Below are 12,710 nucleotides of genomic sequence, written 5' to 3' on the forward strand. Positions count from 1 at the left end.
GAACGCAGTCCCCACTACCATAAATTATGCAATCGAGATTTCCACATTTGAGAAATTCGCAGGGGTCAGCACAGCCGGAGTGCAATGGCTGAGCCTCGCCCTGGGTGAACCGCCTTCTTGATCACGGTGTCTCCCTTGCCAGGTAAGTATGAGTTGTACACGTTGGTAGAGGAGCAAATCCTTCCAGAACAAAGGTGTTTGACTCACGGTTACCACTTCTACTACTGATAATACCACATCATATTGAACAGGGTTTAATGTCGTTTACGAATACAGTTGCGGAGAAAGCGGAGGAAAAGCAATACATTTCTGTGGCGTGGTAATGGTTGACCAGGGAAATGTCTGTGTTGTGGTAATGGTTGACCAGGGAAATGTCTGTTGTCATGGTAATGGTTTACCAGGGAAATGTCTGTTGTCATGGTAATGCTTGACCAGGGAAATGTCTGTGGAATGGTAATGGTTGACCAGGGAAATGTCTGTGGCGTGGTAATGGTGACATTGTCTGTGGAATGGTTGACCAGGGAAATGTCTGTCATGGTAATGGTTTACCAGGGAAATGGTTGTCATGGTAATGCTTGACCAGGAAATGTCTGTGGAATGGTAATGGTTGGCATGGTAATGGTTGACCAGGGAAATGTCTGTGGCGTGGTAATGGGTGACCAGGGAATTGTCTGTGGAATGGTTGACCAGGGAAATGTCTGTGGCGTGGTAATGGTTGACCAGGGAAATGTCTGTTGTCATAGTAATGGTTGACCAGGGAAATGTCTGTTGTCATGGTAATGGTTGACTGTGGTCTTAAATTACAAACTGTCCTAAAAATGATTTAATAATCTTGAAAATAAAAGACCTCAATCCAGATTCCGTCATGAGGGCGCAAAAGTATGCATTCAGAAGTAGGCCTTTTCCTTCACATAATCAGGACATGACAGGCATAATCACCCATCACAATAACAGATCACACACATCCATCCGGGTTATGAGAAGACAAAATGTATGTCTGAGGCAATTAGGTTGAGTTTTAACTTGCCAATCATCTGATAAGAACATTTCTCCTCAACAAGAAACTCAATTGAACTCTTGAGTTGAAACACATGTCAAATTAAATCTGTTAGTATATTTTTTTAACATCAAGATCAGGGAGAGCGCGAACGCAGTCCCCCACTACCATAAATTATGCAATCGAGATTTCCACATTTGAGAAATTCGCAGGGGTCAGCACAGCCGGAGTGCAATGGCTGAGCCTCGCCCTGGGTGAACCGCCTTCTTGATCACGGTGTCTCCCTTGCCAGGTAAGTATGAGTTGTACACGTTGGTAGAGGAGGAGTGATTCTAGGACAAAGGTGTTTGACTCACGGTTACCACTTCTACTACTGATAATACCACATCATATTGAACAAGGTTTAATGATGTTTACGAATACAGTTGCGGACAAGGCGAAGAAAAAGCAATACATTTTGTTTTACTATATTATATCACGGTCTGACTGTACTCCCATCATGCAACACGGTAGAAATTCTATATTAATTGAATATGTTCTCTAAATGTCCGTCTGGTTACACACAAGTAGGCGATGTACCAAAATGCTGAAATCACATTCGTGCACACAGCCAACCGAAAGACACCACTTATTTCTGGTGTTTTGTAGCGTTCCAGACGTTGTAGGAATAGTTTCATCACGCTTGTTTTCTGCTCTCAGTAAAATATGATTCCACCATCGACCACAGGGTGGCATACGACCAACAGATATGGAGGAGAAACAGTAGCCTCGTACATCATTAACAAAACACGGTCGTTGCTACAATGGGTGGTTTTTAATTAATTGTTTTATTTCACCAGGTCGGCTAGTTGGGAACAAGTTCTCATTTACAACTGCGACCTGGCCAAGAATAAAGCAAAGCAATGCGACAAAAACAACAACACAGAGTTACACATAAACAAAAGTAGTCAATAACACAGTAGAACATGAAAATAGAAAGATCTATGTTCAGTGACATGGCCATACTCGTATTTGTAATTGTATCTGTAAATTGACAGGATGATACTCGTGATCGGAGTGCGCCGAGGTGTGTGTTTGTTTGTGGGCAGCTCCATATGCTATCAGTCAATCAATCAGAATACGCATTAGCGCTTCATCTTTATCCCCTTGCCCTCTTGTGAGATATTTTTATTTTTTATTTGACCTTTATTTAACCAGGCAAGTCAGTTCAGAACAAATTCTTATTTTCAATGACGGCCTCGGAACAGCGGGTTTAACTGCCTGTTCAGGGGCAGAAGAACAGATTTGTACCTTCCGGTTTCTAGTCCAACGCTCGAACCACTAGGCTACCCTGCCGCCCCATATAATGCACATTGATAGCAAACGTCCTCGTCGTGTGGTTTGTAATCATAGCAGCAGACAGCAGCAATCCTAATGATAATCTATGATCAGACCAAAAAAATGCGAGGATTGTGTCGTGCATGAGAACAGCCATTAGCCGTGGTATATTGGCCATATACCACACCCCTTGGGGTTAATTCGATAAATTGATTTAGGGGAAAAAAGAGCTGGAATACATTTCCTCTTATAATGTTGTTCCTCTTTGAATGCGATTTTACTGCTAAGAAAAACATTCAAAATAAAAGTCCTCGTCAAACTTCCCGTTCCATAGCTACTACTACTTCCGGGTCAGCTTCGCTCCATGCAATGACATTGTAACCTAATATTTACGAAATCAAACACGGGGAGTGTGTCTGTGCACGTTTTTGCTATTCATGCTATGAATTTGTACCAGACATTTACGAAATCTATACGGGGAGTGTGTCTGTGCCAGTTGTTGATATACATGCTCTGAAATACAAAGTTTGACCGACATAGTTTTACAATATGACACCAATGTCTACCGGATTCACAGATGAGCGACAGGGCGAAGCACAGGTAAACACGTAACAGTAAGCTGCTCCAGTAACTAAGCTACTGTTCCCTAGCTACCCTCATCTGTCACTTGCAGTCATTTAACATGCTTACTGCTACTAGCAAGCTGGAGGCTAACTAGCTAACGTTTTCTATGCACTCGAATTATTGACAACAACAAAAAAACACAAAACGGTTACGTCAATGAATATGTATTTATAAAATCATTCAAGGTTCGTTTTTGGGACAGCTAACCTGTGTGTGTGTGTGTGTGTGTGTGTGTGTGTGTGTGTGTGTGTGTGTGTGTGTAGAGTCCTGTAGGAATGGATTATATCCCCACAGAAGATGAGAGGAGAGTCTTCAGAGAATGCAACCAGGAGAGTTTCTGGTACAGATGTAAGTTACCATGGGCAACACAAGACTAACAAAATATCAATAGATTTTACTGGAGTCTATATTTTTACAGGAGTCTGTGTTTTACAGGTGTCAGGTTCATGCTCAATATATCATTCCTTCTGTGTACAGGTATTGGTGCACATGTGATTCTAACCTGGTTTCTCCCCTCCCTTCCTACAGCCGTGCCCTTCTCAGTGGTCAGCATGCTTGTCACTCAAGGCCTCATCCATAAAGGTAGGCCCACCTCCCATTTCCATCATCACTATATCTTAGTGTATGATAGTGTATGATCTAGGAGAGCATCACAATACTCTGATATAGAATAGTAGCTTCCGGGTTAGAGATACCTTAATGACACGTGGCGTCCAAGATGAAAGTGCAGAGGCGGCAGACAAAAAGATGGAGGTGTTTTCTGCAGAACACAGGAGAGTCACCAGGGTTAAGACAGGAAGGAACACAGGAGAGTCACCAGGGTTAAGACAGGAAGGAACACAGGAGAGTCACCAGGGTTAAGACAGGAAGGAACACAGGAGAGTCACCAGGGTTAAGACAGGAAGGAACACAGGAGAGTCACCTGTGGTTCCTTCCAGTTCCTTCCTTTTAAGGAACACAGGAGACTCTCCTGTGTTCCTTTGTGTTGACCTGGTGACTCAAGATGTACTCTCCTGTGTTCCACCTATACATTCCTTGTTCCTTCCTGTGTCTGCAGCCCTGTCTTAACCCTGACATCAAGACTGACTCTCCTGTGTTCCTTCCTGTCTTAACCCTGGTGACATCAAGACTGACTCTCCTGTGTTCCTTCCTGTCTTAACCCTGGTGACATCAAGACTGACTCTCCTGTGTTCCTTCCTGTCTTCCTGACATCAAGACTTAACTCTCCTGTGTTCCTTCCTGACATCAAGACTGACTCTCCTGTGTTCCTTCCTGTCTTAACCCTGGTGACATCAAGAGACATCAAGACCGACTCTCCTGTGTTCCTTCCTGTCTTAACCCTGGTGACATCAAGTGACTCTCCTGTGTTCCTTCCTGTCTTAACCCTGGTGACATCAAGACTGACTCTCCTGTGTTCCTTCCTGTCTTAACCCTGGTGACATCAAGACTGACTCTCCTGTGTTCCTTCCTGTCTTAACCCTGGTGACATCAAGACTGACTCTCCTGTGTTCCTTCCTGTCTTCTTGACTCTCCTGTGTTCCTTCCCCTGGTGTGTTCCTTCCTGTCTTAACCCTGGTGACATCAAAGACTGACTCTCCTGTGTTCCTTCCTGTCTTAACCCTGGTGACATCAAGACTGACTCTCCTGTGTTCCTTCCTGTCTTAACCCTGGTGACATCAAGACTGACTCTCCTGTGTTCCTTCCTGTCTTAACCCTGTGACATCAAGACTGACTCTCCTGTGTTCCTTCCTTCCTGACTCTCTTAACCCTGGTGACATCAAGACTGACTCTCCTGTGTTCCTTCCTGTCTTAACCCTGGTGACATCAAGACTGACTCTCCTGTGTTCCTTCCTGTCTTAACCCTGGTGACATCAAGACTGACTCTCCTGTGTTCCTTCCTGTCTTAACCCTGGTGACATCAAGACTGACTCTCCTGTGTTCCTTCCTGTCTTAACCCTGGTGACATCAAGACTGACTCTCCTGTGTTCCTTCCTGTCTTAACCCTGGTGACATCAAGACTGACTCTCCTGTGTTCCTTCCTGTCTTAACCCTGGTGACATCAAGATTGACTCTCCTGTGTTCCTTCCTGTGTTTTAGGAGCTCTGACGTTGTCGTCCAGGTTTGGATCTCTCCCTAAAGTGGCCTGTGAGTTTACTGAACACAGATGTTTGTGTATAAAAAAGTGTGTGCGCATTGTTATTATGAGATTGTAATACAGATGTGTGTCCCCAGTTGCGGGGCTGTGTGGCTACCTGGCAGGGAAGATGTCGTACATGAAACATTGTCAGGAGAAGTTCAAGAGGCTGGAGCACTCCCCTCTGGGAGAAGCACTGAGACAGAGGACCAGACCCAACGCACAGTCAGTAACACAAACACTCACTCACTCACTCACTCACTCACTCACTCACTCACTCACACACTCACTCACACATTCACTCACTCTCCTTTTCTCTCTCAGGTCGTCTCAGGGGCCCCAGTCAGAGATGAGTGACCCCGACCAGGTGACCTTTGACCCCATGTTCCAGGCCTCTGACCCCCAGAGCCAGGTACACACACACACACACACACACACACACACACACACACACACACACATTTAAATACTTTCTTTGAATCCACCCATCAAATGTACATAAAAAATGGACCCAAACATTTCAAAGTTCCCTGTATGCATGGCAACCAACAGTACAGGAAGCACCTCCTTCTCCAAACAGCGAGGCTGCCCACGACAGCTGAAACAGAGCAGTACCTAGCCAATTCCTCCTCAGTTATCGTCACCTCGCCCTGGTCCCCCTGTTCTCTCTGGCCCGCCCCTGTTCTCTCTGCCCCCCTGTTCTCTCTGCCCCCTGTTCTCTCTGCCCCCTGTTCTCTCTGCCCCCCTGTTCTCTCTGGCCCACCCTGTTCTCTCTGCCCCCCCTGTTCTCTCTGCCCCCCTGTTTCTCTCTGCCCCCCTGTTCTCTCTGCCCCCCTGTTCTCTCTGCCCCCCCCCTCCCTGTTCTCTCTGCCCCCCTGTTCTCTCTGCCCCCCCCTGTTCTCTCTGCCCCCTCCCTGTTCTCTCTGCCCCCTCCCTGTTTCTCTCTGCCCCCCTGTTCTCTCTGGCCTCCCCTGTTCTCTCTGCCCCCCTGTTCTCTCTGCCCCCCTGTTCTCTCTGCCCCCCTGTTCTCTCTGCCCCCTCCCTGTTCTCTCTGCCCCCTCCCTGTTCTCTCTGGCCCCCCCCTGTTCTCTCTGGCCCCCCCTGTTCTCTCTGGCCCCTCCTGTTCTCTCTGGCCCCTCCCTGTTCTCTCTGCCCCCTGTTCTCTCTGGCCCCTCCCTGTTCTCTCTGGCCCCTCCCTGTTCTCTCTGGCCCCTCCCTGTTCTCTCTGGCCCCTCCCTGTTCTCTCTGGCCCCTCCCTTTTCTCTCTGGCCCTCTCCACACAACAACAATATCTGGTATATTTTACACATAGGAAAAGACATCATCATCAAACCAGCTTCCTGTTACACAAGACTGTTAATGGATGTGGGGTGGCAGGTAGCCTGGTGTGTTGGACTAGAAACCGAAAGTCCAGTCCAGTCTAGTGTTGTAGTAGCTGGGAGACAGAGTGGTCAACACAGTCTAGTGTTGTAGTAGCTGGGAGACAGTGGTCAACACAGTCTAGTGTTGTAGTAGCTGGGAGACAGTGGTCAACACAGTCTAGTGTTGTAGTAGCTGGGAGACAGAGTGGTCAACACAGTCTAGTGTTGTAGTAGCTGGGAGACAGAGTGGTCAACACAGTCTAGTGTTGTAGTAGCTGGGAGACAGAGTGGTCAACACAGTCTAGTGTTGTAGTAGCTGGGAGACAGAGTGGTCAACACAGTCTAGTGTTGTTGTAGAGACAGAGTGGTCAACACAGTCTAGTGTTGTAGTAGCACAGTGTTGTAGTAGTCAACACAGTCTAGTGTTGTAGTAGCTGGGAGACAGAGTGGTCAACACAGTCTAGTGTTGTAGTAGCTGGGAGACAGAGTGGTCAACACAGTCTAGTGTTGTAGTAGCTGGGAGACAGAGTGGTCAACACAGTCTAGTGTTGTAGTAGCTGGGAGACAGAGTGGTCAACACAGTCTAGTGTTGTAGTAGCTGGGAGACAGAGTGGTCAACACAGTCTAGTGTTGTAGTAGCTGGGAGACAGAGTGGTCAACACAGTCTCAGTCTAGTGTTGTAGTAGCTGGGAGACAGAGTGGTCAACACAGTCTAGTGTTGTAGTAGCTGGGAGACAGAGGGTCAGAGCTGGGAGACAGGGTCAACACAGTCTAGTGTTGTAGTAGTAGGGAGACAGAGTGGTCAACACAGTCTAGTGTTGTAGTAGCTGGGAGACAGAGTGGTCAACACAGTCTAGTGTTGTAGTAGCTGGGAGACAGAGTGGGTCAACACAGTCTAGTGTTGTAGTAGCTGGGAGAGTCAACACAGTCTAGTGTTGTAGTAGCTGGGAGACACAGTGGTCAACACAGTCTAGTGTTGTAGTAGCTGGGAGACAGAGTCAACACAGTCTAGTGTTGTAGTAGCTGGGAGACAGTGGTCAACACAGTCTAGTGTTGTAGTAGCTGGGAGACAGAGTGGTCAACACAGTCTAGTGTTGTAGTAGCTGGGAGACAGAGTGGTCAACACAGTCTAGTGTTGTAGTAGCTGGGAGACAGTGGTCAACACAGTCTAGTAGCTGGGAGACAGAGTGGTCAACACAGTCTAGTGTTGTAGTAGCTGGGAGAGAGTGGTCAACACAGAGTGTTGTAGTAGCTGGGAGACAGTGGTCAACACAGTCTAGTGTTGTAGTAGCTGGGAGACAGAGTGGTCAACACAGTCTAGTGTTGTAGTAGCTGGGAGACAGAGTGGTCAACACAGTCTAGTGTTGTAGTAGCTGGGAGACAGAGTGGTCAACACAGTCTAGTGTTGTAGTAGCTGGGAGACAGAGTGGTCAACACAGTCTCAGTCTAGTGTTGTAGTAGCTGGGAGACAGAGTGGTCAACACAGTCTAGTGTTGTAGTAGCTGGGAGACAGAGTGGTCAACACAGTCTAGTGTTGTAGTAGCTGGGAGACAGAGTGGTCAACACAGTCTAGTGTTGTAGTAGCTGGGAGACAGAGTGGTCAACACAGTCTAGTGTTGTAGTAGCTGGGAGACAGAGTGGTCAACACAGTCTAGTGTTGTAGTAGCTGGGGGAGACAGTCTAGTGTTGGTCACACACAGTCTAGTGTTGTAGTAGCTGAGGAGTGGTCAACACAGTCTAGTGTTGTAGTAGCTGGGAGACAGAGTGGTCAACACAGTCTAGTGTTGTAGTAGCTGGGAGACAGAGTGGTCAACACAGTCTAGTGTTGTAGTAGCTGGGAGACAGTGTTGTAGTAGCTGGTCAACACAGTCTAGTGTTGTAGTAGCTGGGAGACAGGTGGTCAACACAGAGTGTTGGTAGCTGGGAGACAGTGGTCAACACAGTCTAGTGTTGTAGTAGCTGGGAGACAGAGTGGTCAACACAGTCTAGTGTTGTAGTAGCTGGGAGACAGAGTGGTCAACACAGTCTAGTGTTGTAGCTAGTAGCTGGGAGACTGGGAGACAGTGGTCAACACAGTCTAGTGTTGTAGTAGCTGGAGAGACAGAGTGGTCAACACAGTCTAGTGTTGTAGTAGCTGGGAGACAGAGTGGTCAACACAGTCTAGTGTTGTAGTAGCTGGGAGACAGAGTGGTCAACACAGTCTAGTGTTGTAGTAGCTGGGAGACAGAGTGGTCAACACAGTCTAGTGTTGTAGTAGCTGGGAGACAGAGTGGTCAACACAGTCTAGTGTTGTAGTAGCTGGGAGACAGAGTGGTCAACACAGTCTAGTGTTGTAGTAGCTGGGAGACAGAGTGGTCAACACAGTCTAGTGTTGTAGTAGCTGGGAGACAGAGTGGTCAACACAGTCTAGTGTTGTAGTAGCTGGGAGACTAGTCTGTGTTGTAGTAGCAGAGTGGTCAACACAGTCTAGTGTTGTAGTAGCTGGGAGACAGAGTGGTCAACACAGTCTAGTGTTGTAGTAGCTGGGAGACAGTGGTGGTCAAGTCACAGTCTGGGAGTGTTGTAGTAGCTGGGAGTGGACTAGTGTTGTAGTAGCTGGGAGACAGAGTGGTCAACACAGTCTAGTGTTGTAGTAGCTAGTGGTCAACACAGTCTAGTGTTGTAGTAGCTGGGAGACAGAGTGGTCAACACAGTCTAGTGTTGTAGTAGTCTGGGAGACTGGGAGACAGAGTGGTCAACACAGTCTAGTGTTGTAGTAGCTGGGAGACAGTCTAGTGTTGTAGTAGCTGGGAGACAGAGTGGTCAACACAGTCTAGTGTTGTAGTAGCTGGGAGACAGAGTGGTCAACACAGTCTAGTGTTGTAGTAGCTGGGAGACAGAGTGGTCAACACAGTCTAGTGTTGTAGTAGCTGGGAGACAGAGTGGTCAACACAGTCTCAGTCTAGTGTTGTAGTAGCTGCATCTGTCTGATACCGAGGAGTGTTGTCCTGGATGTACGATGAGCTTCTCCAACAACACTTGCAGTCTGACCACAACTGTATCTGAGGCCGTCACTGGCTCAGTGTTACATATCAGTCCGTGTCCAACCTGATCTCCAGTCATTCCAGGTCGCCAGGTCGCAATTGTAAATGAGAACTTGTTCTCAACTTGCCTACCTGGTTAAATAAAGGTGAAATAAAATAAATGTAAAAAAAATTCCAACACCACGTGTTCCCGTTTTGATTGTGTGTGTGTCAGGTCCCGCCCAACGCCAGAGACTATGGATACAGTGACGCCCCCACCGCGGCACAGACCAGCCGCACCGCTGCAGACGTTGACTACAACATGCCAGGTAACCGTGGCAGCAAGTAGTAACCTAACTACAGTTGTTAACCATGACAACCCTCCAACGGTATCCTCCTAGTTAGAACTGCCTGATTTAACCTCAGTCTAACCCTCCCCCCTCCGCCTCTCCTTCTGCTGCTCAACCTCTGACCTCTAACCTGTATTTCTTGAATGTCTGTCACCTGCAGCCCAGGGTCGTTTTCACTAGGAACCGAGCCGGGAAGGGTGCAGGGTGAAGTTGGCCCTAGACACTGATCTTAGGTCAGTTGCAAAATATATTTTTTTAAACAGATCATGCAACAATTTCTGAGTTACTGTTCATATAAGGAAATCAGTCAATATATATATATTCATTAATCTATGGGTTTCACAGGACTGGGAATACAGATACCTTTAAAAAATATATATATATTCATTAGGCCCTAATCTATGGGTTTCACAGGACTGGGAATACAGATACCTTTTAAAAATATATATATATTCATTAGGCCCTAATCTATGGGTTTCACAGGACTGGGAATACAGATACCTTTTAAAAATATATATATATTTTTAAAGTAGGGGTTTGGATCAGAAAACCACTCACTATCTGGTGTGACCACCATTTTAAAATAATTGTTTTATTTATATAGCCCTTCGTACATCAGCTGATATCTCAAAGTGCTGTACAGAAACCCAGCCTAAAACCCCAAACAGCAAGCAATGCAGGTGTAGAAGCACGGTGGCTAGGAAAGACTCCCTAGAAAGGCCTGGAACCTAGGAAGAGAGGAACCAGGCTATGTGGGGTGGCCAGTCCTCTTCTGGCTGTGGTGGGTGGAGATTATAACAGAACATGGCCACCATTTGCCTCTTCAATGGCTGTGCAAAGCTGCTGGAAATTTGGCGGGAACTGCAACACACTGTCGTACACGGGTCTTTCCAGAGCATTCTAAACATGCTCAATGTCTGGTGTACGCAGGTCACGGAACTGGGACATGTTCAGCTTCCAATAATTGTTTACAGATCTTTGTGCCATGGGGCGGTTCATTATCATGCTGAAACATGAGGTGATGGCGGTGGATGAATGGCACGACAATGGGCCTCAGGATCTCGTCGCGATATCTCTGTGCGTTCAGATTGCCATCCATAAAATGCAATTGTGCAAACTGGGATGGGCCTACCTGAATTTGTCAAATAAAAAGTGCTCGTGTTCTTTTTCCTGACCTGTCACCTCTGACCCCTGAAGCCCAGTCGTTCCAATATGACGAGGAGCCCAATCATGTACGAGGACTTCTAACCTTTACCCTCAAACCTCTGCCCCCTTCCAGCCCAGTCGTTCCTGGATGACGAGGAGCCCAGGAGGAAGCCCATCATGTACGAGGACCTAAGGAACAAGAACCGAGAAACCTATGAGGTCACGCTTACCCAGAAGGCTGAGACGCTGCTCAAACCAGAGTCTGACCGGCCAGGGAGGACCGCCCCCAAGAAGGACGGTGAGTCAGTGGTTGTGTCCCAAATGGCACCCTATTCCCTACGTAGTGCACTACTTTAGACCAGAGCCCTATGGCACCCTATTCCCTATATAGTGCACTACTTTAGACCAGTGCCCTATATAGTGCACTACTTTAGACAGGAGCCCTATGGCACCCGATCCCTTATATAGTGCACTACTTTAGACCAGAGCCCTAATGGTGTTAATCATCCCTTCATCGTCTCCTCTCTTTTAGCAGGGAAGAAGAACGTCTACGGAGACAGTTTGGAGGAGTGAGTCTCTCCATCTGTTATCACTGACAGTGCTGATTGGACTACAATACCCACAAACCCCTTCTGGTTGCTTTGCTATTATTTACATCTCAATTTATGAATTTATGGGATAATCTCAATTGCATTTCCTTGATTCCTTGCATCCTCTCTCCTCAAAACCCATTGGATGAAGAGGTCAGGGTGTAGGCAGGTAGCCTAGGGGTAAAGAGCATTGGGCCAGTAACCTAAAGGTTGGCTGGTTCAAATCCCCGAACCAACTAGGTGAGAGAAGAAATAAAAAAATCAGTCGATGTGCCCTTGAGCAAGGCAATTAACCACAATTGCTCCCGTAAATTGCTCTCGATAAGCATCAGATAAATTACTTAAATATATTTTTAAAAACTAGGCCCCTCCCTGCGAGGAATCAAGGAAATGAGATTCTCCCATTTTGTCTGTCTGATTCTGTCTTTTGAAAACATGTCAATAAACCCAATTGGTTTTGAAATTGCATACCGTTGTCTTTTTGTGTGTCTGTCAATCAGAGAATGATAAGAGGCCTCGATTGGCCAAATGGCCTTGGCAATTCATTGGCTGATACCTCCTGTGTTTTGTTGTTTTATTGCAGAAAAACAGTATTGATAGAGGAAAATTAAGTTTAGATGATCAATTATGTATACATTAATGATTAGAAATATTCATGCTAATACTATTATGTTATGATTTGAAAAGTATGGGTTCTTAATTGTACTGTTACTGAAAATGTAAGCAGAAATGAATTGTGTCTGTGTCTCCTGGGAAAGTTTAAGGAGGAGGGATGCTGTGGCTTTTCAGACAGATAAGAAATGCCTGGGAAACGTTCCATTCCTAAAACAATGGGTTCTTGTGAGAATCGGAGAGAGGGCGGGAAACTGATGATGTCATGTTCAGTTTATAACCTGTGGTAATGTGTGTAAGCATGGAGTACTCATCAAGAATAAATGCTGAACTTGTTTTTAAGACTGGTCTCTTGCTAATTCATGCAAATGATAAACTTACAACTTATCATGAATTAGGAATGAGTGCGAATTGAATTGATTTTGGCAATAAAACATAAAGGGATTAAGAATTCCTCTATCAAGTATACATACAAGAAGTAATACAAACAGACAATGGTAACATGTGCCTGGGGGGGTGCCTGGGGGGGGTACAACACATTATACAAAGAACTTAAAAGAAACACACATTGATTGTT

At 46.3% G+C, this 12,710-nt stretch overlaps 1 protein-coding gene, 1 non-coding gene and 1 pseudogene across 3 annotated transcripts; 1 reads left to right on the forward strand and 2 right to left on the reverse strand.

The window, feature by feature from the left end:
* On the reverse strand, positions 1–150 carry LOC127925523 (uncharacterized; annotated as a pseudogene).
* A 983-nt stretch (positions 151–1,133) lies between these two features.
* LOC127925522 (U1 spliceosomal RNA) lies at positions 1,134–1,297 on the reverse strand. Its single transcript, XR_008121160.1, has one exon. It is a non-coding gene; the product is annotated as a U1 spliceosomal RNA (small nuclear RNA).
* Positions 1,298–2,646: 1,349 nt separating this feature from the next.
* Positions 2,647–11,989, forward strand: LOC118375529 (OCIA domain-containing protein 1-like). 2 transcript variants are annotated; one of them, XM_035762116.2, is made up of 9 exons: positions 2,647–2,914; positions 3,202–3,286; positions 3,467–3,520; positions 5,036–5,083; positions 5,171–5,297; positions 5,397–5,484; positions 9,671–9,764; positions 11,065–11,229; positions 11,464–11,989. In XM_035762116.2, the coding sequence occupies exons 1-9, from the start codon at positions 2,864–2,866 to the stop codon at positions 11,502–11,504; spliced, it is 753 nt and encodes a 250-aa protein (XP_035618009.2). In that variant the 5' UTR covers positions 2,647–2,863; the 3' UTR covers positions 11,505–11,989. The 2 variants fall into 2 exon arrangements, with proteins under 2 accessions (XP_035618009.2, XP_052366428.1); XM_052510468.1 differs by having other exon boundaries at positions 11,467–11,989.
* The last annotated feature ends 721 nt before the right edge of the window (positions 11,990–12,710 follow it).

This window comes from Oncorhynchus keta, unplaced genomic scaffold, assembly GCF_023373465.1.
Source record: "Oncorhynchus keta strain PuntledgeMale-10-30-2019 unplaced genomic scaffold, Oket_V2 Un_contig_5688_pilon_pilon, whole genome shotgun sequence".
In the NCBI taxonomy this organism is placed as follows: domain Eukaryota; kingdom Metazoa; phylum Chordata; class Actinopteri; order Salmoniformes; family Salmonidae; genus Oncorhynchus; species Oncorhynchus keta.

Bases quoted from the DNA above. Each gene is read 5' to 3' on its own strand.
- LOC118375529 (XM_035762116.2), top strand. From the start codon at position 2,864: ATGACACCAATGTCTACCGGATTCACAGATGAGCGACAGGGCGAAGCA. The intron at 9,765-11,064 runs GTAACCGTGGCA...GCCCCCTTCCAG, and splicing joins CGTTGACTACAACATGCCAG to CCCAGTCGTTCCTGGATGAC. The intron at 11,230-11,463 runs GTGAGTCAGTGG...CCTCTCTTTTAG, and splicing joins GACCGCCCCCAAGAAGGACG to CAGGGAAGAAGAACGTCTAC.